This window comes from Podospora anserina, chromosome 5, assembly GCF_000226545.1.
Source record: "Podospora anserina S mat+ genomic DNA chromosome 5, supercontig 4".
Lineage (NCBI taxonomy): Eukaryota > Fungi > Ascomycota > Sordariomycetes > Sordariales > Podosporaceae > Podospora > Podospora anserina.
In genome coordinates this window covers 356737-381054 of record NW_001914844.1, presented here as the reverse complement: position 1 = coordinate 381054, position 24318 = coordinate 356737, and the positions used below count along the sequence as shown (strand labels likewise).

At 54.3% G+C, this 24318-nt stretch overlaps 8 protein-coding genes across 8 annotated transcripts; 2 read left to right on the top strand and 6 right to left on the bottom strand.

Annotated features, from left to right (window-relative positions):
- Positions 1-7: 7 nt before the first annotated feature.
- Positions 8-2746, bottom strand: PODANS_5_4190 (uncharacterized protein; the record flags this gene model as incomplete). Its single annotated transcript, XM_001904935.1, has 3 exons — positions 8-188; positions 262-853; positions 1036-2746. Coding segments are annotated over 3 exons (2484 nt in total), but the record flags the coding sequence as incomplete, so codon positions are not given.
- Positions 2747-4420: 1674 nt separating this feature from the next.
- Positions 4421-5326, bottom strand: PODANS_5_4180 (uncharacterized protein; the record flags this gene model as incomplete). The annotated part of the gene is made up of 1 exon (XM_001904934.1): positions 4421-5326. One exon carries the CDS (start codon positions 5324-5326, stop codon positions 4421-4423), a length of 906 nt encoding a protein of 301 aa, XP_001904969.1.
- A 3227-nt stretch (positions 5327-8553) lies between these two features.
- PODANS_5_4173 (uncharacterized protein) lies at positions 8554-9572 on the top strand (the record flags this gene model as incomplete). Its single annotated transcript, XM_001904933.1, has 2 exons — positions 8554-8879; positions 8975-9572. 2 exons carry the CDS (start codon positions 8554-8556, stop codon positions 9570-9572), a joined length of 924 nt encoding a protein of 307 aa, XP_001904968.1.
- Positions 9573-9745: 173 nt separating this feature from the next.
- Positions 9746-11155, bottom strand: PODANS_5_4170 (uncharacterized protein; the record flags this gene model as incomplete). Its single annotated transcript, XM_001904932.1, has 2 exons — positions 9746-10437; positions 10513-11155. 2 exons carry the CDS (start codon positions 11153-11155, stop codon positions 9746-9748), a joined length of 1335 nt encoding a protein of 444 aa, XP_001904967.1.
- Positions 11156-12058: 903 nt separating this feature from the next.
- On the bottom strand, positions 12059-12466 carry PODANS_5_4167 (uncharacterized protein; the record flags this gene model as incomplete). The annotated part of the gene is made up of 1 exon (XM_001904931.1): positions 12059-12466. One exon carries the CDS (start codon positions 12464-12466, stop codon positions 12059-12061), a length of 408 nt encoding a protein of 135 aa, XP_001904966.1.
- A 2858-nt stretch (positions 12467-15324) lies between these two features.
- PODANS_5_4160 (uncharacterized protein) lies at positions 15325-17252 on the bottom strand (the record flags this gene model as incomplete). Its single annotated transcript, XM_001904930.1, has 2 exons — positions 15325-16204; positions 16264-17252. The coding sequence occupies 2 exons, from the start codon at positions 17250-17252 to the stop codon at positions 15325-15327; spliced, it is 1869 nt and encodes a 622-aa protein (XP_001904965.1).
- Positions 17253-18346: 1094 nt separating this feature from the next.
- On the bottom strand, positions 18347-20221 carry PODANS_5_4150 (uncharacterized protein; the record flags this gene model as incomplete). Its single annotated transcript, XM_001904929.1, has 1 exon — positions 18347-20221. One exon carries the CDS (start codon positions 20219-20221, stop codon positions 18347-18349), a length of 1875 nt encoding a protein of 624 aa, XP_001904964.1.
- A 1846-nt stretch (positions 20222-22067) lies between these two features.
- PODANS_5_4140 (uncharacterized protein) lies at positions 22068-24317 on the top strand (the record flags this gene model as incomplete). The annotated part of the gene is made up of 2 exons (XM_001904928.1): positions 22068-22580; positions 22725-24317. Coding segments are annotated over 2 exons (2106 nt in total), but the record flags the coding sequence as incomplete, so codon positions are not given.
- Position 24318: the final 1 nt, after the last annotated feature.

Here is a 24318-nt window from a genome sequence, read left to right as displayed (position 1 = left end):
GGTGCGGGGGAGGCGCTATGGGAAGCAAAGAGATCAGGGGTGCCGATATCAACAATAGACCAAGTCCTAGTACGAAGGGTAGCCACAGCCTGAATGACATGGTCATTGATGCCAGAGCAGGCCCAAGCTGACTCGAGAAAATGGAAGTCGTAGCGTTGAGGTAGGCGAAGAAGGTCGCCCTATCACTTCTGTCAGTCACCATTCTCATAACTATTCCGACTCAAAACTCACCGCAGAACCACATCCCCCGTCAACTCCGACACCAGAAAATACACCACCGAGTTCAACACGCAATCACCCCCCAGCCAACTCCCCGCTGGCGCAAGCACAACCCATTCCACCGGCAGCCACCTAAAGTACCCAACAAACAGCATCCACCCCAGCAAAAAAGCGCGGGGGACCAGGTTCAACCTCAAAACGAATCCATACCCATATCGATCCGCCAGCGTCACCAAAGGAATCGTCATGAGAAAGTCACCCCCCACCCAGATGGTCTCCATCACTCCTTGCAACTTCCCCAAGCGCTGCTGGATGGTATCGAGCTTGCACAGCTCTTCTGGGATGGTGCCGTCCGGGGGAACGGCTGAGGGATCACTGAGGGAGTAGTGGTCAAAACAGAGCCGGGATTCGATCACGCGGGTGGTGGGGAGTTGGTATAGCGACCATGAGAGGTTGATGAGGGCTACCAGAAGAAGCAGCGGGCGGATTGCGCGGCGGGGAGTAGGGTGAGAAGAGGATTTGACGAGGGAAGGCGAGCGGCTTCTTGAGCGAGATGGAGGCCGGTCTGACGAAGGGCGTGCCATCTCATATGGTGAGGGGTGGAGTACCCGTTGAGATGTATGATGTGAAGGTGCTGTAGGTGGTGGATTCAGGCTTCTGGAGCTTCACCGGGCGCTAGGGAGGGTGCCCCACTTCGCGCCCGTTGAGAGCTCCGCCCCCGCAACATGGGGGTCCTCTTAAGGAGACTTGAAAGCAACCTCGATTCTTGTAACACAACACCTACTCCATGAGAGCTTTAGATAATGTCGATCACACACCTCCCATCAGGGTCCAGCTCGTGATAATCACCCGAATTCTCATCCAGCAGTCCTTCAAAGCCTCGATGAAACGCGCCCGCCAGCTCGAAGCTCTCATAATCCTGGATCGACAGATAGGGCACAAGAAAATGCCCTACCCGCCTATATGTTCCATGCTCTGGAGTCCTTTCAAGAATTATGCCCTCCTCTGCCGCGGGCTCCCAATCCCCACAGTACGCCGCCTGCTCCGCGCCTATGTGAAGCAGAAAATATGTCCGACCAGGCAGCCCGTCACTGTCGTCTTTCAGTGCAAGCGCAACCGACTCTCGACACGTGTCCCAGCTCAAGGCCAACGGGTGGTCAAAGAATTCCTCATTAATCTCCAATACTTCCGGGAACCGGACTGTTCCTGAAATGCTAATCCAAGGCTGTCCGTTCTCGATGTATCGGCATATCTTGCGCATATGGCCGCGAAGACGAAGTCGACATAGATTAGTGCCGTCAAACAAATTTTGAGATGTTCGGTCAACCTCGACGTCCACCCACTCGACACTAGGCACTATCCGGGTGTATTCAGAGCTCTGAGGCCATGATACTGTATCCATGATGGACGCCCAGGACCAGGACGGTGCTACTTCTGTTTCCCTCGGAGCATCAGTTGACCGTTGTGGCTCGCTTCCTTCTTCGTATTCAGCTAACAACCACACCAGCGAAGGCAGTAGGCTGTCCTTCCACATCCCAGCCAGATAGTCATTCGGGTTCCGTTTCGCAACAGAAGAAAACTGCTTAGCCAAAGCTGACACAGCTAGCAGGCGATCATCCGGATATGTCAGAGCCGTGGCAGTGTAGTCTTCCACAAGACGGAACCATCGCAGTTCCAGTTCGTCAGCAGATAGCCCCTTCGTAATCGCCGCCATACCCCGTGTCTGGCGCTTCAATCCATCTTGATATCCCTCGGGGAGAACCTCAGATGCGTCCAAAGCATGACACTCCCAGTACACTTGGTCCGACAAGAAATGTACAATGCGCGGTGCGAGCAACCTCTCTTGATACACCCAGCCTCGTTCGTAAAGGGGTCCAACAGCCCGCAAGGAATGAAACCCTTCGGGAGTTGCCTGCAGGGCAACGCTTTCTTGACCAGCTTCGACGACGACCGTCGCCCGACAAGGATTGATCGACGACAAGTCTCGATCAAAGACTAGCCCGTCAGGCACACTGGCTACGGAAGCCGAGAGATTCAAAGATGAATTGGTGTAGACCTCGTCCATGTGCATGATATCAACTGCTTTCTCTGGTCCGTTGTCTTGCTCGATGCAGAGGGCGTCAATCCATATGTATCGGAATCCAAGCCCACGCGTGACTTGGATGGCATGGCGGAATACCGCTGCTTCGTCGCACGCTAGAAGATGGGGGACTATGTCTTCTTTTAGCAGGAACTGAGTCTGGGTGGTGAGGAGCAGCTTGGGTGGATTGCCCCATCTGTGGCTGAGGGTGAGGTACTTTGTGTCTTGGGGCAGAGATTCGGACACTACTACGCGGATGTTCTGAGAGTTTTCAAGACTCAGTTGATCAAAGTGTTTCGGCAGCGGCTCGGTGGTAGACCAAACGTCTATCAGACGCCGTGGGAGACGGCCTGAGGACCGGTTTGCGCACTGGGCATGTGATGAAAGGCATGTTTCCAACCAGTCCTTGATCTGGCCCAGCGTTTCAGCTGACCATGTAGTAGGGGCACTGAGTATGCGGGTACTTCTTCCATTCCGAACTAACACATACAAGTATCAGCCTCCACAGCTCCACCCACACAGATGTCACGTTCCTCACCATCTTGGATGCTCAAACCCCCTGCATGAGATCTAGCCTTTTGGTCCTCGGCACAAAACTCCCAAAGCCTGAGATTCACACTCGTCGGGTTGTTCTGCAGCAGACTAAACCTGAGCTCTGCTGTTCTTTTGGAGTCTAGGGGGTCATTGATTGCCGGGATGGTGTTGCTGATGAGAGAGCACATGTCACATTGGTTTTGATGAACGTGTCGGATTATTCGGTCTCGGTATGACTGATCCAATGGCAGGGACGAGACTGTTTCGATGATTCCCGATGTCAAGACAGAACCTGCCTTTTGGAAGATTACGGTGCAGTCGGTGCATATCTGCCGGCTGTGGGGGTGTGACATGGTTAAGTCACTGATGGGTAGCAATTCAGAAGCAAGCAAATGGTGAGTCTTTGTTCTGTGGGATGTTTGTGGGAGTCGAGGGAGATGGTGAAAGGTTCAGGGGAAGAGCACAGGAGAAATTCGGTTCAGCCTCGAGCTGGGTTTCAGTGCGGGGTAAGGTAAATTAGAAGAGAGCTGCGGTCTGGCTACTAGAGCGAAGACCGGTTGACTGTCTTGACTGTTATGGGATGATGTCCGGGTTAGGGTTATTTGACGATTGATGTGGGAGGCTTGCAACTGATGTGGGAGCCAGGAGGTGAAACGAGATACGAGGAAGAGATACGAGGAAGAGATACGAGGAAGAGATACGAGGAAGAGATACGAGGAAGTTCGGATAATTCTGGTGGATATTTTGTATGCTTTGAAGGGGAAGTCCGGAGGATGTAAGAGGTATAAGAGGACGCTGTGGGCAGTATACCTATTTTCTCTTTCTTTTCTTTTTCTTCTTGATCCGGCAATTCAATCTTTCACCTGTACCTAGCCATAGGCCGTTAAGATTGACTAAAGTACGGTTAGGAAGAATTATTTGGTCAGAACTTGCATACAGATTTTACTCCTACTACCTCGGTATCTACTCATCATCAAAAGAAACCGGCCTGCCGCCATCACCCAGATACAGTCTTCCCCTTACTATCCCGCTCATTGTTATTTTACGATTAGGAATAGACCAATACCGGTACCGGCATCTCCGCCACAGAAAGAGGGGACAGTGGAAGTGATCACTGGCGCGCAAAGTGAGGCAAAAGGTTGTGAGAAAAAAGTGATTATGGTGAAATGTGACAGAGAAAAGAAAAGCTACAAAAAGTGTGTGGGATATACTGGTCAACAAAAGCCCTAATCCAGAGCAAGCAACCTGTGGGCCTGACAGAAAAGGTGGGACCAGATGAAGTGGGAGCAACCACAGAATTGGAGGCGATTGATACCACCCTCTCTTCCGCATTTACCGGTATCAAAACCGGCAAATTCACAGAACTCACAGAAGTGCACCCCGACGAGGTTACAGAAGGCATAAAAGTATGGAAAAAACTTGCTTCAAGTCTCTCCTTGGTACCTACATAAACTAATGAACGCGCAGACACTATGAAAAGACACGAAGAAGTTGACTGGCTTCGAACAAGCCGTTTCTTCGATATCCCCAAGTTACCTGAGTTGAAGTCTTATCCTTGACGGGGACTTCGATTCCTAGGTAATGACCTTACTCCGCTCGCTGCCTTTTACTAGCACCACCAAGTTCCATCAGAGCTAGGGCAATCTCTTCATTGTCGTTCTGCACGGCGACGTGCAGGGGCGTTCCTCCATTGTCATCACGCTGCTGCGGAAGAGCATCGGGACTGGCCTCCACGACCCTCTTGAGGATGTTGGCATCAGATTGTGCGCAAGCGAAGTGAACGATGTTTCTGCCCTTGCTATCCGACAAATTGACGTCTGCGCCATGACTGAGGAGAAGATTCAGAAGTTCCATGTTGGAAGTTAGGACGGCCCTCCGTAGGGGCCAAAAATCGGGTTTGGTTGTAATATTGGGGTCCGCGCCGGCTTCCAGGAGAACTTGGGCCACATCAGGACGTCCCGCTTGGACAGCTAGGTATAGTGCCGTTGTCCCTTTCTCCTCTTGGTCGTTGATTTCTATTCTTCGTGTGTCCACAAGCACCTTTACGACCTCCAGCGTCCCCTTTTTGTCCATCTGTGCAGCCATGTGTAGGGCTTTCCACCCATCGATGTCCTTTTGAGCCGGGTTCGCACCATGATCCAGGAGGAGTCGTATCATTCTCGGATCGCACTCCGTGGCAGCCGCATGGATAGCCTTCTTTCCGTCGTTGTTTGCTACGTCAACTTGGGCACCGTGTTTGAGGAGCAACTGCGTGACCTCGACCTGCTGAAACACAGAACATGAAATCAGTGAGGTATCACCATCGTCATCAGCACCATTCGGGTCGGCCCCTTTTTCGAGCAGTAGCTGGATGATGCCCATCGACTCGTCCCGCTCTTTCTTTCCTCTTTGCCAGATCAGCAGGGTAAGAGACGTGGAGTATAATAAACTGCGAGGTTCCGGATCCGCGCCGCAGGACAAAAGGACCTCAGCAGCGTCACGGTGACCCCCCATGCGGGCTATCAAGCAATGGCGTTACGTCCATTTTCTCACGGACGTTGGGATCGGCTCCGTTCTGGAGCACATAGCGGCAAATCCGAACATGTCCTTTACGAAAGATGCCATAGCTAGCTGCGTGGCCTACCCTTCGGTGCTGAGGAGCTCCGTTTTTCTGACTCGAGCAGGCTTTCTAAGAAGGGCATAAGCCCTGCAGATCGAGACCGTCTCGGTGCGTTGCCAGCGGAAGGGGTCCCCATTGTTCTATCAGTTAGGTATGATCAAGCGGCGGGAACAGTCTTGTGTATTTCTGGACGTCCGAAATTTTCATCCACGAGCCAGACTTGGCATTAGCAACAGCCTGCATTGGTGAGGATCGGGTCCAGCCGCAATCAGCTGATGGTACCCCCTCTTGAGGTCCAGCAAGTGTCACAAACGTGGCTAGGTGTGTACCAAACGCCCAGACGTCGTTGGCACATGAGTAAGGGGTTCTGCAACTCGAGGGCCAATGGATAGCAAATGAGGCAAAGAGGCGTAGACGGCAATGTGGCCATTGACCAAGGCTTCGAGCCCATTATGAGGATGAACGAGATTCGGGTACATGTAGGCTTTCGTACATGCAAGAACATCCACACAAGTACCTGGACAGTGATATTCTGTCTAGGTAGGTGGGTAGCTTAGCTAATAATGTCCCCCCTACACATGGAGTAACTTCAACTCTTGGACAACTTCCGAATAGAAACGTTCTTGAACAGACATGTCTCTCTCAAGGTTGACTTCGCCGAGTCCCGGCTCTGGGAGATCCAAACCACTAAGGCAGGCCTTAATCACATCGCACACAGTGTCTCCCATGTTAAATCGAACCTTTTGCAGGACGTGAGACTCCAACAGACGTCTCTTCACAGGCATTGTGTCCCTAAGACTTGCCTGCTCTAGGTCAACCCGCAGAATGGCATGGACGGGCTGCCAGCACGCAATCTCAACCCGAATCACACCGAGGGCGTAGATGTCGTGCTCCTTCCTATACGACTCGGAGCCTTGCTCGCTGTCTTCGGCTCTCGGCCAGAGTCCGCTTGCACGCGCGGATGCTTGTAGAGGTCGTGAGCAGGATTCGGCCAGCTGGGCGATGTCCAGCTTGGCTCAAACTGGGGCTGGGCGAGCTCAAACCCAGAGATGACTGGCTGTCGAAATACGGCCCCCGGTGTGCCACTGTGAGCGTCGGGGAAGGAACAGAACATTGTGGCTTCGCAACCCCTTGTGCAGACAATTCACAGCGTGTAGCCGACTCAAGCTCTCGGCCAGTGCGAGGGCCAGGGCCGCCCTGTCTGTCAGACTGGGCATGCTCAGAGGCGCCTGGGTGTCCATCAAGAGAAACCCCCGCAGACACGTCGGCCGGGCTCCCGAATCAAAGCCTCCTGGGCTTGGCAAAGACGAAGCCATAGCGGTAGTCGCGGGTCCCCTTTCTGGTCGTCTCAGAGGAGATGTCCTCACGAAGATAGCCGAGGCTCTGCGCCGCATTGAAAAGCCGTGTGTTTTTGCTATGCTTCAGCAACGCCACCAACGCATTGAGCCTTCCGGCCTACCACCGTCAGCCATCCACTAATCTGGGAGTCCCGAGATGAGAATTAGGGCTAGTACTTGCCTTGTATACAGTCAGCAAAGAGCTGGAAGCTCAAGGAGACAGCAGCGAAAGTTCTCTCGGCCATTGCTTGGGGCGTACTAACTCATCTTACCGATGAAGGAGAAGAAAAGCCCATGGAAGAGCCAGGCGAGGAAGAAACCAACACAGCCTACCTGAGAGGCAAAATAGACGTATAAGGAAAAAAACAAAAGGAACCGAACATCAGAGCACACAAGTTCAGCAGCTCCAGAAAAGGGACTCATCTCGACGATCACACAGGTCACGTACCTTTCCAGGTAGGTAGGTAGTAGGCGCCCGTTTCACTACGTGGAGACAGTCCAATCGACTCTAACGATGAATGAAAAGGGGCCGCTATCAACGGTCAATGGTATTGATAGCGAGCTACCCTTTTGACGCTTCGCAAGAGACAACTGAGACAACAGAGGATGGATCCTCGCGCTCTGACGCGAAACTGACCGACGATGGAAGCAAAGCCATGATCAGATACTACCCTCGGACCGACGGGCGTTGCTATCCCCACGAGTTCACCAGCAGCACCAAGACCGGGGATATGATGGGGAGGGGCGCCTATGGGGATGTATTTTGGGTAGAATGCACGCTGTGCCATAACGTTCGTGTCGCCTGGTGTGGTTGCGTGACGATGGTCGCTGACGGAGATGAGCTCTAAAACTTTGCCAAAAAGGTCATTCGGTTTCCCCCATGGATACAGCAGAGGGCACGCGAGAAGCATATACGGGACACAGATATGGAGCTTCGATGCTACATGACGTTGGACCATCCCCGCATTATCGAATATGTTCATCACGAACTCAGCGACACCAAGATGGAGATATACACCGAGTTCTGTCAATTCAAGGAACTGGAGGCAACTCTGGAAAAGAACACGTGAGTCATGCCGCCACGGAGCTCGTCGCTCTGCCCGGTTTCTGCGGCTAACTCCCCGGTCCTTGCCGGCTTTCGACAGTGTGATGTTTCCAGACAATGTGGCTTGGACTTTTGTCGAGGCCTTGGGATCAGCTTTGTCACGCTGCCATTACGGACTCGAGGCAACTCGGAACAACGGCTCTCTCCATGGATACACTAGCTTCCCGTCAGGGTGGCACACCATTCTGCACCGGGATGTAAAACCAGGAAACGGTGAGCTCCCTTGGCCGGCTTCTTTCGCTCCCATCAGAGCTCAAACGGGGCCTAACTGCATCTTCAAAGTTCTGATCGCACTCCGAAACTCGGTGTAAGTCGATCTGGTCACCAGGCTGGGGGACTCTGGAACTTCTTTTCAGCTGGAGGATGGCGGCGCGCTGCCAACAAGCCATGCAGGTACAAGAGTTTATTGGGCACCGGTAAGGCCGAATTCATACCAGTCTTCCGAGAGCTTTCTCTCTAGGATGCGATGACCGACATTCAGCGCAGGAAATAGCCGAGCAGTCGGAGCGTTTCGAAGGCCGCATTACCAAGTGGTCCTCGAAGGGCGACATACGGGTTGTCGGTGCCATTCTGCACCGCATCCTCACCAAGGAGAGCCCTCGCACACCACACCGACGTAAAGACCGTGTCATCAGTCGTCTCATACTTCGTCACGAAGCACCTTCCGCTGCTGGCCGCGATGTCCACCCCGTTCGGGCCCAAGGAGGTCGTCATGATCATGTCCTTATGCAGGATCCAGTGCCCTGCCGAGATCTCAGCCTGCCGCATGCAGCTGTGTCAGGGGTTCGACGGCAACATGGCTGGCTATACAGTCTTCCACGCGCTTGCGGGGGCATCTCTAGACTGTTTCGATATCCACCAGGTTGCATGGCAGGAGTCCGAGTGGCCGCAGGCAAAGGACATGCTGCACCTGGTGGTCAAAAGGAACAACCTTGGACTTTTGCCGAGCGCGGTGGCCGCGCAACAAGGAAATATGAATCTATGCCTGCAACTGACACAACTCGAGTGAGGCTTTGTCTCTTGTGGCACTTGTTTCTCAGTCTAAGACGGGCAACATGCTGAGCTAACCTGTTACGGCACGCTGGCAGAGATGAATCCAGGGCAGAGACGGCAAAGAGAGCCTCGAATGCTGCCCTGAAGGCTCCGGAGCAGCGCTTGGAGGCTTCGGCGCACAAGGAGTTTGAGTTCATGTTCAAGATGCTCACCTTGGGGAACTCTGACCATCTCGTGATCCCCCTCACACACATGCAGGCAGCGTTGATCGACACGGCGCAGCTAGGCTATCGGAACACTGTGCGCAAGCTGCTGGAGATTGGCGTGCCTGTTTCCATCAGGGTTCGCCGCAACGAGACGGCGTTGCATATCATTGCACACGCAGGAGATGTGTCCATGATCAAGCTCCTCCTTGAACGCGGTGCCGAGGTCGATGCTAAGGACCAGGGTGGGAGCACGCCTTTGCGCTGGGCTTCTTGGGCTGGGAGGTTTGATACAGCCAGGGACTTGCTATTGAAGGGGGCCAAGGTCAACGCACAGGACAAGTCGCACAGAACAGCCCTCTTTGGAGCCGCAGGAGGAGGTTATGCTGACGTTGTTCGCCTCTTGCTGGCTCGCGGCGCAGATAAATCGCTCCGTGGTGGCAAAGACAGCCAAACTCCTCTAGAGAAGGGCCGTCAAAAAGAGGCAGAATGCTGTAGTTGAACTATTGGAGGAATCGAAGTAAACAATTTCGAGCAGGTGGACTGAAAGACAAGGTAATCTCGTCTGCCCGGGAAACGGTCCATGTCGTTAGTGCTCTGCAGGTGTCAAGATCCCTATTTTCATTTTTAGCTACCTGAGGTACTCCCCATCCCAATGACACAAGCCTTCCATTATCAACCAGACCCAGTCTTTCCATGAGCCTCACTCTCAGCATTATCATCTGCCCCAGGCCCAGGAATAGGAACCAACACCGGCACCGGCATCCCGGCCACAGGCGGCGACACAACCCTCCCCTCGGCATTCACCGGCGTCAAAACCGGCGAGTTGACAGAAGTCACAGTATCACCCCTCGTCATCGCTGACAGACTACTCCCCTCCGCAGAACTAGTCGGACTCTCCCTCTCCTCATTTTCCACCTCCTCACTCGCAACCCCACCCCCTTTCTTGACACTCTGCGCATCCATCTCATACCTCGAAGTATCAGTCGCCATTTCCACGCGGTACCACTGCCCATCCATCTCATACAGCGTCCCCGCCGCAAGCTCAAACTTGGGCGCAGCAGCCGGCGACTGAGGCAAAACAGCCGAGGCATATGTCGGCGGCGGAAGTGACGCTTCATTATTCTCCGTCTTTGGCTCAGGCGACTCGTCCCCTTGTTGTTGTTGTTGTTGTTGCTGCCGCTGTCTTGTCCGCCGCCAGTACCACCAAAAAACCCCCATCGCAATCCCAAAAAGCACTGACCCGACACCGGCGACATTGATCCCTATCATTGCTCCCTGTGGGAGACCGCCGCTTGGGGCCGCCTCCGGAGCCGCCCCGGCCCCCGCCCCCGGACTCGAACCCGCCCCGGGAGTAGGCAACACCGCTGAAACCCAACCCCATCAGTACACTTCCCGAAAATCATCAAGATGGGATGGGGGGTGGGGGAGGGGATACCAACCAGGCATAGTATCATGATTACAAGCATACACCCCCGTGCAAATCGTATCATTGTTGTAGCGATACAGATCAAACTTGAACCTCTGCCAACAAGTAAAATTCCCGTAGCCGTTGTCACCCATCCCGGCAAACTGCCCGTCGCCTACCTTGGGGCCGAGCCGGGCGGTGAAGGTGACGTTGCTGTTGTAGAAGAGGGCAGAGGTCTCGGTGTTGATCCAGAGGGCGGTTTGACCGGGGGGTGTCTCTACTATGGCGACGTCGCCGGGGATGGGGCCGGGGTCGCCGACGTAGTAGGCCATCTGGGAGGAGACGACGTTTTTGCGGTCGCGGCAGTCGGCTAGGACGACGTGTTCGCCCGGGATGCGCTTTTTGATGGTGGGGTGGGTGATGGATCGGGGGGGGTTGGAGGCATGGTGGTGATGGGGCTGGAGGGTGGTGGTGGTGGTGCTGGTGGTGGTTAGCGGGACTTGGAGGAGGATGTGGAGGAGGAAGACGAGGAGGCAGGTTGTTGCTCCTAGGATGCGAACGGTGCTCCTTAGGCCACGGCGGTGTTGTTGTTGCGGCTGGGTGGAGTCAGCATGTTGCGCTGCTTCCTCCATGTCCCTGGAGCTGGCCAAGAAGGGAGCTTTCTCTCGTTGGTCCATAACGGGCGGGTGGATCTGAGAATCCTTCCCAAGCTGTCGGGTAGGTAGGTGTGTCGGTTCGATGCAAGTGCCGAAACATGCGAGTTGCCAGATCAGGCACTCTTCGCAGATTATCAAACTGAGAAGAAACAAAAGAAGAACTGAATCCCCTCAAACTGACATCGTGGGAGGCTCAAGTAGCTATGTAAGCACTGACAAGACCACCACTACCTGCTCAGCTGAAGAAACCTTCTGCCTGCTCTACGAGCTGACCAATATATTTCGTCCAAAATAACCACCGCCATCCCTCCGACCCCCAAGACAGGTTTAGACAATCCAGATGCACTTGAATAAAGCCACCCAAGAAAATGTGAGCATCGGGGATTTTGTCAGACCAATGAAACCACCCCTCCGAGATGTGTTGACATGCATGCTGCAGTGGGTGCTTACTCATGTCCTGAGTTTGATGCCGTAAAGGCTGATGATCGACCCTGTCAAGTGAGAAGTGGCGGGCGGCACAGGCATCAGATACAAACACCGAACGAGGAAGTGCCTAGGTGGACTGGACGGTATCCTCCGCGGACAGATAGTGGCCCAGCATAAGGTTCATCAAGCATAAAGTGCGGGACAAGCCGTGAGGAGATTGGCGTTCAGCCCTGAGACTTGGCGGACTTGGCTGATAAGATTGGCCATGGGTGGTCCTTTTGAAAGGGTGGTGTGAGTGTGTCATCAGCAATTTAGGGAATACTCAGGTATTTACGAATGGGAATAGGGCATCCCTTCTCGCCAAACAGGACGATAAAGCACTGTTCTGAGCATGTAATGCACAACTGTTGGCGAGCAGCAATAAAGACAAAAGTTGCGCCATCTCCAAATCTATTGGGAACAAGAACTTCCTGCCAACTACGTTACGTGCATATGTTTTCAGTCGTCATAATTGTCGTCTTCTCGTAGATCACGGGCAGCAGGCTCTGGCTCTGACGCCTGTACGTTTCCACCAGTAACGGCAACGTGTGCCTTCACCAACACATCGTCCCATCCCTTCGTCAAGGCACCAAAGATCATGTATGAAATCTCCTCATCTCTCTCCGTCGGCAGCCGCCCATCATCAGCACCCACGATAGCCACTGGTTTTACCCAGTCATGGTCCCGAACCATATGCGGTTTCTCGTCGTCCTCATAAAATTCATTTATGTGGCATTCTGGAATGTACATGCGCATCTTCAACTTGAGCCTGAAGGCGTCGTCGGCAAGGGTCCAGACGGCCCGTGTCAAGTCTCCCCCCGCCTCCTGGGTCAAAGAAGAACTGATAACTGGCCTGGAAACAGCCATGAGTGTATTGAGAGCTGTGTTAAGGGTCGCTGGCTTCACCTGACATTGACCCACGCAGGCGACGATGGCACTACGCCAGGCTTGGACTTTTTCTGGGTCAACTAGACAGAAAGCGTTGTTAGATTCAAGGACATGGAATGCAAGGGACAAAGAGGCATACCATTATACGAGCTGACAAGACGTTCAAATGCCTCCAAGCCCGACTCGACATAACGCGGCTGGTTTGAAGAGTCAGACTCGATTGTGATACCCTCGAGCCCGTAAGTTTCTCTGCTGAAAATGGTATCCAACAGCTTCTCATACCACGTCGAACGTTACGTGTTGGTTCGATCCAAGACTGGCTGTGAGCCCCAGCCTTCGTGGCTGTAGAGAGTTGGCATGTATTCATCCTGCTGTTCTTGGTCGTTGAGAACCGCCGGCGACTCGAGGTCGTACCAAGCCCTGTTTCAGATCACTTTGTCGATATCCTCCCGCAGGTTTACGAAACGGCTAATAAGCTCTTGGTCAGTGACCCGGTTGACACTTGTCGTGCCAGGTTCAGGTTGAGGACAGCCGGTGCTGATGCTTTCGTGCTCGTTGTCCCGAAGACTGTTGATTTCATCCTGCAGTTCCTGAATTCTGAACTGGTATTGAGCTTCCTTCAGCTCCTTCTCCTCTCGCTCGACGGATAATTGCTTTTGTAGATTGGGGATTGTGCGGTTTGGTTTGTCAACGTCGGGTGTCATTTGGGAACCTCCCTCGACTCCGGCAGGCGGCCTTGATCGTTCGGCCGCTAGTTCTTGTTCTAAACGTTCGAATTGGGCCTATAACTCTTGATTAAAAAATTCAACAGCTTGATGTTGTGACTGTAGGCGAGCTACTTCGTGCTCTGCGTTGTCCCTCTGGGTATGCAGTCTTTCGATTTTGCGCAGCAAGTCTTGTGTCTCGGCAGGACTTCTATTGTCTTCAACTGCCGGCGGTACTTGGGGGGTTCTTTGAATTGCTCCCTGAGGTGTTTCTTGGATCGCTCCCTGAGATATCTCATGGATTGCCCTTGAGGTGTTCCTGGGATCGCTCCCTCGGGGCTTTCTTGGATCGTTGCCTGAGATCTTCCTTGGAACGCTCCCTGAGGTGGTCCTTTGTTCTCTCCCTGGGACACTCCTTGGTTCGCTGCCTGAGGTGTTTCTTGGGGCAGTGGTGGCGGTGGTTCTTTAGGCGGCGGCGGCGGTGGTTGTTGAGGTGGCGGTGGTTGTTGAGGTGCTGGTTACGGCGTTCCTTGGGTTAGTCCATAGGAACTCCCTTGCTGCGCTGTATAGGATTGTCTTCGGTTGTTCCTTGCTGCGTTGTATAGAATGGTCCATAAGGCGCTCTTTGCTGCGTTGTGTAGGATTGTCCTTGGCCTGTTCCTTGATTCGTTCCTTGCTTCGTTCCATAGTTTGTTCCATAGTTTGTTCCATAGTTTGTTCCATAGTTTGTTCCATAGTTTGTTCCATAGGAGGCCGTTTCTTGGTGTGTTCCCTGTGTTCCATAGGTTGGTCGATGGGGCGTTTGTGGTCCAAGGGACGTTCCTTGTGTTCCACTCCCAACTTGCTGTGAACGCATGGCGTTCGTGTTGCGCTCCAACTCCTCCTTGTCGGCTTGAATCTTTCTTATTTCATCCTTCAACCGTCTCACCTCATCTCCCCGCGCTCCCCGGCATTCAATTCGTTCTGCAAACGCTCCATGTCATCACGCAGCCTGTCTCTTTCAGACACTAGTTGTCGATGACCCTCATCTCTATCCAATCGTAGGTTGTCTGAATCCTTGTTGATACGCTCATTCTCCTTACGCAGCTCTTTGTTTTGGGACCGACAGATTGTTGCTTGACGACCGCTCTCTTGTATATTGAATTCTAGCTTGATCAACTCCTGCTGTAGACGTTCGTTCTCCTCGCTTATTTTGCTGGTTTGAATTGAAAAGACTGATATTTGGCGATCGCTCGCGGCTTTTTGAAATCGCAGGGTGATCAATTCCTTCTGTAAACGGTAGATCTCATCGTTTAGCCCGGCGATCTCAGCGGCCGAAGTTGCCTTATACCGTTTATTATGAGCTTGTTGCAATTGCAGTTGGGCTATTTCTGTTCGCAAATGCTTAACTGTCGGCGACTAATTCTTTTCCGAGTTCTTCGCCAAGGGGTGGGGAGGGAGTCAATGCCGGGGGTGGAGGGGGCGGAGGGGACGTAGCTTTCGGCGGAACCTGGTAGGCCCTCTGTTAGACATTGTTTATGTTCATCTGTCGAGCTATTCCACTGACCGTATTGGCCCCTTTAGCCCGTGGAATGGTTCTCGTGACGAAGTCGCTGTGAAGGCTCTCGATCTGATCACTCAGAATAGCCATGCGAGTCTGGATATCTACCATGCCATCTTGGACAGTGTTGGTCGACTCAGGCATCTCCACGTTGTGTGCTCGAGTTGGTCCGGGAGGTGAATCGGGAATTGTACCGAGACCTGGGGTGCCGCGCTTTTCTAGTTTCTCATGCGCCAGCCTTTTGGCCAATTCGGACATCATGGCAACGACGGATACCAAGGTAGGTAGTGAGCCAGTTACTTTAGGGATGAGTTCATGTTTTCCTGGCAGATGAAGTAAAGTTTTAAAGAAGAAGAAGAGTTGCCTTAGCTGTGGCTACCTACACAGGAATGAAAGCATTGTCTGCTTGCCCACACATTCACACCAGTCTTTGTTCCTTTCGTCGAGTTTAGTTCCCCAACTCAGACCCGCCTTTGACACTTCCACTGATGCATTTGGGATTGGCGTCGAGCCCACATCTTGTACCCCACGTCGTGTTTTATTGCCGTTGATTGGGTCTGAGGGCTACCTGTACATCCACTCAGTGTAATGACTCAAATGTAAACATTCCCATACCCATCCCCCGGCCCCCTAACCACATCCACCCTCTCCGGGTGCACAACCGGGCTCCCATTGAACTCCGCCGGCGCCTCCGGCAACGGCATATCCCTCCACACCCCCTGAAGCCTCTTCGCCGTCCTTAAGAACCTCGCCCTCGCCTCGGGCCAGCCCCGCGCGACGAGCTCACCCCCCCGCTTAATCCACTTCCCATCCACCAACACAGCCTCAATATCACCCACACTCGCATGAAGAATCACAGCAGCAACAGGATCAGACCACCCCAGCATCCCCGGCGAATCCCCATCCCACACCACCAAGTCAGCCTTCCCACCCACAAAAATCCCACCCAAATCATCACGTCTCAGCGCCAGGGCCCCGTTCCTAGTAGCGAGCAGGAATGCCTGCTCGACCGACATGGGATTGCTAGCTGGTAGCTTTCCCTGCTCGAGCACGTTAAGATAACGCTCGTACCGCGCCTGTTGAAGCCAGATGCGGGCTTGGGTGAGGATGTCGGTGCTGAATGTGATGTGAGTGTCGATGCCGAGAGAGGCTTGGTCCTGGATGGAGTAGGCAACTGGGTGGGTTTGGCCGTAGTGCATCTCTGACTCGGGGGTGATGGAGACGTACTGGTTGGTGGACCGTAGCAGGTCGGCGCCGGTGGGGGTGAGGAAGGAGGCGTGTGAGAAGACGATGGGGGTGGAGATGTTGAGGTAGTTTAGGGCGTGGATGTCTTCGGGGGAGTTGCTGACTGAGGTTCCATGGCAGGGGGGGGTTAGTGAGGTTGGAATAAGGGGGGGGGTGTGGAAAGGGGAACACATACAGCCCCAGGGTCCTTGGAGGGAGTGGGTTGTGATGACTGATACGTTGAGCTCCCTGCCAAATGCATTAGCTGTCTCGAACCAAACTGAAAGACCCTCCAGGCTGTCTCCTACCTCGCAAGCGCCATGATTTTGTTGATTTCCCCAACATTCGGGTTCGGGCCCCAGCCGTCGTAGGCAATGCCCAGAGTAGTAGGGGAGCTTCTCAGTCCTGGTTTGGCAGCCATGTTCCGGAAGACTGGATACAGCTCTGCAACTGTGATTAATCCAGTAATATTGGCAAAGGTGAATCCCCAGAACACTCTCGCCCCACTGTCGATACAGGCCTGGAGACCCGCCTCAGCAGCGTCTTTGGACCAGGTGTGAGTGGCATGGTCAAGCGAAGTCGTGACGCCCGCGTTCAGTGCCTCGTACAGACCGGCAAGCTGGCTGTCATAAATGTCTGTGGCATTCCAGAAAAAGGGGGCTACAAACGAGCTGTAGCGGCCAAAGAACTCAAGGAGGCTGGTGTTGGAGGCCATGGTCTTGAAGACTGTCTGCCATCCATGGCGGTGGGTGTCGATGAACCCTGGAGTGATGATCTTGCCGGCGATGTCGACGATCTCGGTCCGGGGAGGGATGCGGATTGGTGTTGAATCATATACGCCAGCGATGCGGTCATTCTCGACGAGAACTGAGCCTTCCCGGAGAACGCGTAGACCTTGAGTTTGTTTGTTGAAGGCAATGACGGTTCCACCTTTGAAGAGTATCGATGCTGCGCTCGCCGCAGTGAGGAACAGGGACAAGATGGTTAATTCGTTGATGGGCTTCATCGTTGTCGATAGGGAGAGAAGAATGTCATCACCAGCCCAAGAGTTGCCCTCATATTTGACTTGCAGGTTGTGTGAGATGTCGAGGAGCTGTTCAAGCCTCTCAGCCCTCGGCCGAACCAGGCGCCTCTCTGGCGTGTATTGAGCGGCGCAGCGAATAATATGCTCTTCGGCACTGCAAGGCACTGCAATATATGCATAGTTTGTGTAACATATCCCCTCCTGATGGCACCAACAACAACACTGTGGAAGCTTGGCGCACATTAGTACAAGACACAACGCGTCCAACTGCATAACTTGGGCATAGACGACAAGGTCGGTGGTTCCTGTACCATGGTTCCATTGTGACTAGTTTCCTGTAGGCAGTGCCAACTTCAAGTGCTGTTCTCGGTTTATGTGACCAAAAAATGTCAGCCGTCTCTTAGCTCTGACAATGAACGTTTCACCAAGCCACAGTTTCCTATGGCTTTATGGTTTTCTCGAGGAGAGACCCCTCTCAATAGACTCTAACCATCAAGAAGACTGGCAGATCCAGCATATAGGAAACCGTGATCGGTGGTTTAGACACGGAGTTAGAGCAAGATAAACATAGATCTATAGCTCGCCTCAGCCACCCCCTGGTGCTCTAGCCACAAAATGGATATCCCTAGATCTTGGCATTCGTGGCTCCAAGACCCCAGATCAGGGGCAGATAACAACATCTTGCGCTCTCCACTCATTTCCGTGAGGCGAGGGTCATGTGAGCCCATGTTGTTAGCGCAAGTGTTTAGCTAAATTAGGGGGCCATGCAAACACCGACGGGGTTGGATGGGTCAAAAAGCGCTTGGCTCCGGTTCTTCAGGACAGCTCACCGCATCTCTCGCTACGTCATCAACTTCTCAAATCAACATCACCGCAACAGCCGCAGCAACAGCAACAACCGCAACCTTGAACCATCTCAACCAAACCGTCAACCACCACTTACCACGACCGCAACCATGGCCTCTATCGCACTTGAACTTGAAGGTACCATGATGGCGCTAACGTGGTTTCTTTTCACCAAGTGATGAAGCTGACTCGGGGGCATCCCAGCAGGTCCAAGCCAATCCATCGACGACATGCCATCATGCCTGTCCACCACACCACCAAGATCGTACGGCGAGAGAATCGCCAACATGGAAGACATGCGGAAGAACCACCAAGAAAGAGTAGCAAGGATCAAGCGCGAGCAACGACAAAAGGGCACAGACAGTGCCGAGGAGGCAATCACAACCATCAAGAACGAGCAATGATCCATTTCTTCCATGTAACAAAACACGCACTTTACCGGATTTCTTTGTATATACCTAACCGCTACAACATCATAATCATATTCCATTTCTCGTTCCACCCGTCATTCTTGGCCCTCCTCACATCCTCGCAGCCGCAGCTTCCTCCGCCTTCCTCTCCGCAACAATATCCTCCGCCGCCTTGACACTAATCATCATAGTCGGGCAACTCGGAAACGCCCCCGGAACAACAGGAAAAGCGCTCGCATCCACCACCCTCAGCCCCCTCACCCCATGAACCCTAAACTTGCTATCTAACACAGCCATCTCCTCATCCTCCCCCCCAATCGCGCACGTGCTCGTGGCGTGATGGCTGTACGCCTGGCTCTTGAAGTACTCCTTTTGAACCTCCTCCCCACAATCCCCCGACTCCCGCCTGTCCCCCTCACAAGGATGCCTCTCCACAAACGGCGCGACCGGCTCCGGCACGGAGTTGATCGCCTCCCGCAGGATATTCGCCCCCGCAACCAGCTCCTCCAGGTCTTGATCACCCTGATTCTTGAAAAACCGGAAGTTGATCTCGGGCACGTCCTGCGGGTCGGCAGACCGGAGAGTGACGGATCCGGCTTGGGATTTGGGCTGCATGTGGACCAGGGCACAGGTGTACTGCTCGGCGCCGTGCCAGGTGGGGAAGCCGGGCCAGAAGCCCTCGAAGGAGAAGGCGCCGCACCAGGTGAAGATGTTGCGTCTCGCGTCGGGCGCGTTGGGGGTCCGGAAAACGGCCGTGATGAGGCCTGAATTGACGGGTGTTTGCCCCATGGCTAGGAGGGAACCCTCGTAGTTGTCGCCTAGGTTTTCGCCCACTCCGGGCAGGTGCTTGACGAGGGGGATGTTGAACTTGGCGAGCTCGTCTCTGGGGCCGATGCCGGAGAGTTTGAGGAGCTGGGGGGAGTTGAAGGCGCCGCCGGAGATGATGACCTCGCGGGCGGCGAGGATTTGGGATTTGGGGGCGGTTTGGCCGTTGTGTTTGGGGTCTGCTTTGTAGAGGGATTGGCCCTGCATTATTTCGACGCCGATGGCACGGGGGGTGACGCCCGAGACGCCGACGGTGGATTCGTCGAAGAGGACGCGGGTGACGAGGGTGTGGAGTTTGAGAGTCAGGGGGTACTTGGCTGGGTCGGCGAGGGTGGCGCGGACGTAGTTGTTGGGGGAGTTGCGCTTGCCGGTGCTGTCGGCGTGTTGGGCGAGGTTGTAGAGGGAGGAGGTCTCGTCGAGGTTGGGGATCTCGGTCAGGATGTCGGTTCCCAGGAGGTCAGCAGCGCGGGTTTCGTCTTGGCCGGTGAGGGCGGCGAGTTTCTTGAGGATGGTGGTCGCGGGGTTGGAGCTGTTGCGCGCCCAGTCTGTTGGGCCAACCGAGGTCGCGAGCCAGCCGTCGTATCCTCTGTTGGGGTCTCCGGGGGGGAGGTACTGGTTGCGCTCGATCTTTTTGAGGTACTTGCGCATGTTGCTCGCCGACCAGCTGGCGTCGCCGGTCTTGTTAACGATGATGTTCCAGTCGTCGTCTGCCGGGAGGGTGCAGACGGCAGCGTTGTGCATGGCGCAACCACCCAAAACAGCAGCGCGTGGGTATTGGATGCCGAGGTACTTGGCTCCCTCTGGGGGGTCGAGGCCGACGTAAAAGGTGCCGTCGCCCGTGTCCCAGGTGGTGTGCTTGAACTTGCGGTCTTCCTCGGGATCGTCGTAGTGCTTGACCCAGAAATCCCAACGGGTGGCTTCGTCGTTGGCCGCCTCGTTGAACCAGGCGATCTCGGCGTAGGTCGGGTTGTCGCCCTCGTCACCGCCGGCTTCGATCAACAGTGTGGAGTACCCGGCCCGGGCGAGATCGGCGGCGAGGGGACCACCGCCGGGACCGCTCCCGACGACGATGTAGTCATATTCGGCGGTAGCGGTGGCCGGGGCAGCCTCTATCACGGCGACTGCCGAGATGATCAAGGCGGATAACAAACGGTAACGCATTGTGAGTGATGATGGACTTGTCTCGAGACCCTTGGACAGCGAGGATCGTGAACTACAGGCCGGGCCACTCGAGCTTTTTGAGCTCGTGTCCCGTCATCTCATGGCCTGCGTGCCGTTGGATCGATCGAGCTGCTGTACACCACCTCGGACTCTCCAAGCGAAGCCGTCCCTTCGGCTCGGGTTCTTTTTCTTCTTCACACGTGTTTTTGGTGCCGGTAGTATGTCACCAACCGCAGCTTGCACCGACCGGCAATACCTATGCGCGGGCGAAGTGATATCGCTGTATGTATGGACCATGGATGCTTGTTTGGTTGGCTATTCAAAAGACATAATCCCGGATACTGAGGGGCCGAGATCGTCAGTTGCCCCAACTTGTGCAACCTTACATCTGTTGGAAAGTAACCCGGGTGCATTATTTGGCCTTTGGGTAAAGTGCAGGTTCGTTTATTATTCCCCTCACAAGGCGGCAGCGGAGTTACCTGCCTGTTATGTTTCCACCGACCGTGGTTTCATTTTTGTTGGTTTAAAAGTTGGAGTCGTAGTAGGTACTTGGGAGGGCAAATAGATTAGGCGGCGGTTATTGCTCTTGGCGAGGGGGAGGGTGGGACAGTTCCCGGGATGTTGGGGCAGCAAGGGCTTTTGAGGGGGGGAGATATTGTAGAGTGGTAATCACGGGGTTATTACCCGAGGGGAAAAGGGACCCTTGCATAGGGTATATGTGATTTGTTAGTGTAAGCGTGCTGCAGATGTAGTTCCAGAACTCGGGAGTGTATCTCGCGGCTGATTTGTGTAGAATTGGGTTGTCTCGTGCAGGCGGACATATTCGGACGGAATGTTGAGGTGAGGAGGAAAGCCACCGGGGATGTAAATGGCGCCACGATCGTCATGTATCGAGGTGCACTCAGGTAAGCTGATTATATGGTGAGCCACCAGGTGCGGGCAGGTCCAGTGTTGATGGTTGCCCTTTGATGGCAAAAGGGGCTTCGTTGTTTACTTGCCCAAGTAAACATTGTGGGGGTGATGTGCCGTTCAGCCGAGGTGGCTACTCACTACCAAGCCCCAAAGGGAACCGTCAATGATTCCGAGACCCCTGTATTAAGGATGCGGAGAATGCCGTCGGACGATGGTCTGCCCAGCGCTGTCCGCAGCGATGAGCTCCCGATATGTGCTGATACCAAGCAAAATGTTGCGAAACCAGAAATTGAAACAGATAGGAAACAAAGAAAGCTGTTGAACTCTAGAATGGCGGTTCTTTGTCCTCAAATATACACCCCTGAGCTTTTGATCCCGAATGGGTCGTGCCGTTGCCGAATTTTTGACAGGAATAGGAAGATCAAATGCCAGTCGCGACACAACGAGAGCCGTGGGCAGCCGACAGTGCAAGGACATCAGCACGACTGTCAACATCCCCTCTGAGACATTTGTGCGCACGGTGCGAGAAAAAAAGCCCACGTTTGCAGCTGCTACTGCATGGAGTTGCCACAGCCGGAAAAGGTCCCGACCCCATTCCACAACATCAACCAGACAGACCTCGACCACAGGGGGGGAGGCCATTGACAGCAGAGAGAGATGGCCAAATGTCATCACCACTGTGCCAGAATGTCAATATCAGTCCATCTACCTACACGTCAAACATGCTACTCCATGTCGTGCAACATCGTATTCCGGTGGCTTTAGACCGTCGACTAGTCGTTTTGTTTACTGCAGCATCACAACATCCAGCCCGCTCTGCTGGATCCCACATTTGACCCAATACGAGAACCCTGACCAATGCCGCATGCGTCAGTTACTATCGGCCCGGACGACAACTCCTCCGAGCTGTCAGGCCCCGTGAGCCGGATTGGAGATGCCGGGCGTGAATGACCTCTCTGATATCCCACTGACCACTGCCGTGGTTGATAAGGACCAGCTCCAGCAGGCAGCCCACCTCCAAGAGCCCCTCCCCTCCTTTCACCACGGAGTGATTATTGTCGACTTCGACCCCAATATGAGACTTCAAGATGTGCTGCTCGCCGCCGTCATAGCGCGAGTGTACGGAAATCCGGACCCCTTCTCCGAAGCCAAACTCGAGACGCCTGCTGGGGGGTTCGATTGGGATCCTGCCGAGGCTGACCCTATTGACCATGGGGGATATACCAGCAGCTGGCATCACAAGCTTCACAGTCGTGATGAGGCGTCACACAGTGGATTGACGTTCCATCCTGAGGGCGCACCGGGCAACTTTCGATGTCACTATCCACAGCTTGACCCTGACATTTGGGAGTCATGCAACAGGGCAAACTCTCGGACGTGTTGGTTGAGGATGAAGAGGCCGGACAGTGAGGGGAGAATTTACGGTTATGATATTCACACCAACTGTGTGTATTATGCCCGGGTGTGATTTTGTGAGACGAAAACAGACGCTGACATGAGTACACGCAGATGAGGTTGCTGCGCCCACTGGCGTCTCGCGATACGTACGGTCACCCCTGATCGTTGACATGAATCTTACTAACTTTGATAGTACACTATTGATGTTGCGACTGGAGTGATCTACCCAGATGGCTTCCCGAAACAAGCATTGTTGTTCAACGGCACCTACCCAGGACCTCGTCTGGAGGCATGCTGGGGTGATGAACTCGTCATCACTGTCAAGAACTCCCTTCCCAACATGGGCACCCAGATCCACTGGCACGGAATCCGACAACTGTTCACCAACGACATGGACGGGGTTGCCGTCACTCAGTGTCCCATTGCCCGAGGCCACACCTTCCAGTACAAGTTCAGGGTGCTCCAATACGGGTCGACGTGGTACCACAGCCATTATTCACTTCAATACAGCGACGGTCTCTGCGGTCCTCTTGTCATCCATGGCCCGGCCAGTGCCAACTATGATGTCGAGGCTGAGCAGACGTTGATGGTGTCTGACTGGGTGCGTGACAGTGCCTTCAGCGAGTTCCATCAAGAAAAGACCAACGAAATTGCAAAGGCAAACGTCAAGATGGACACGTTCCTCCTGAACGGAAAGGCAGGCATGAATGCAGTTGGTGGACCGGGAAACTCACCAAGAGACGTTGAAGCCTACAGCGTGACACGGTTCACCCCTGGCGAGAAACACCGTCTCCGTCTCATCAACAGCGGATCCGGCGCCACCTTTGTCGTCTCCATCGACGACCACGAGTTCACCGTCATCGCCAACGATCTTGTTCCTATCCGGCCCTACACCACCGACCGCTTGGTCATTGCCGTAGGCCAACGCTTCGACGTCATCGTCGACGGCCAAAGAGATCGCACAGGCAACTACTGGCTCCGCGCCCAACCCGCCGACGGCTGCAACGCCTTCAAAAAGGGAGTGTTCAACTCGACCGCCGGCGCCAACACGACCTACCCCCTGGACACCCGCGTAGGCATCATCAGCTACCCGTCCCTCCGCTCCCTCGCCCTCCCCACCAGCCTCTCAACCACCACCGACTTCTCCTGCCTAGACGCCCAATCCTCCATGGTCCCCGTAGTCCCCTGGACCATCGCCCGTGAGCCCCTCAACCCTTTGTCTCTCTCCACCTTCTACAACGCGCGCCAGACCGTCCCCGACCAAACCCTAGGCCAGTCAGGCAACTACTCCCACTGGCTCTTACGCTTAGACCCCAACATAGAACACCAAATCGGCAAGTCGATGCACTCCCCCTTCTGGCTCGACTTCTCCAACCCAACCCTCCTCAACCTCACCGGCGCGGCCGCAAACCCAAGCTACAACATCGTCTACTACCCCTACCGTCGCGAAGGGTTCATCTACATGATCATTGACTCCTCCCTCCTCCCAGGGACTCACCCCTCCCAACTAGGGTCACAGATCGTCCCCAATAGGGGTGCGCACCCGATGCACTGGCACGGGACAGATGTTGTCATCTTGGGGCAGTCAAACGAACGGTTCGATCCTGTGACGAGCCCGGGGACGTGGAATTATGAGAACCCGCCTAGGAGGGATACGGTGGTTGTTCCGGGGGGTGGGGGGTATGTAGCTGTTGCTTTTCGGCCGGACAATCCGGGGGTTTGGCTTGTTCATTGCCATATCAGCTGGCATGCTAGTAGTGGGTTGGCGTTGCAGATGGTGATTCAGG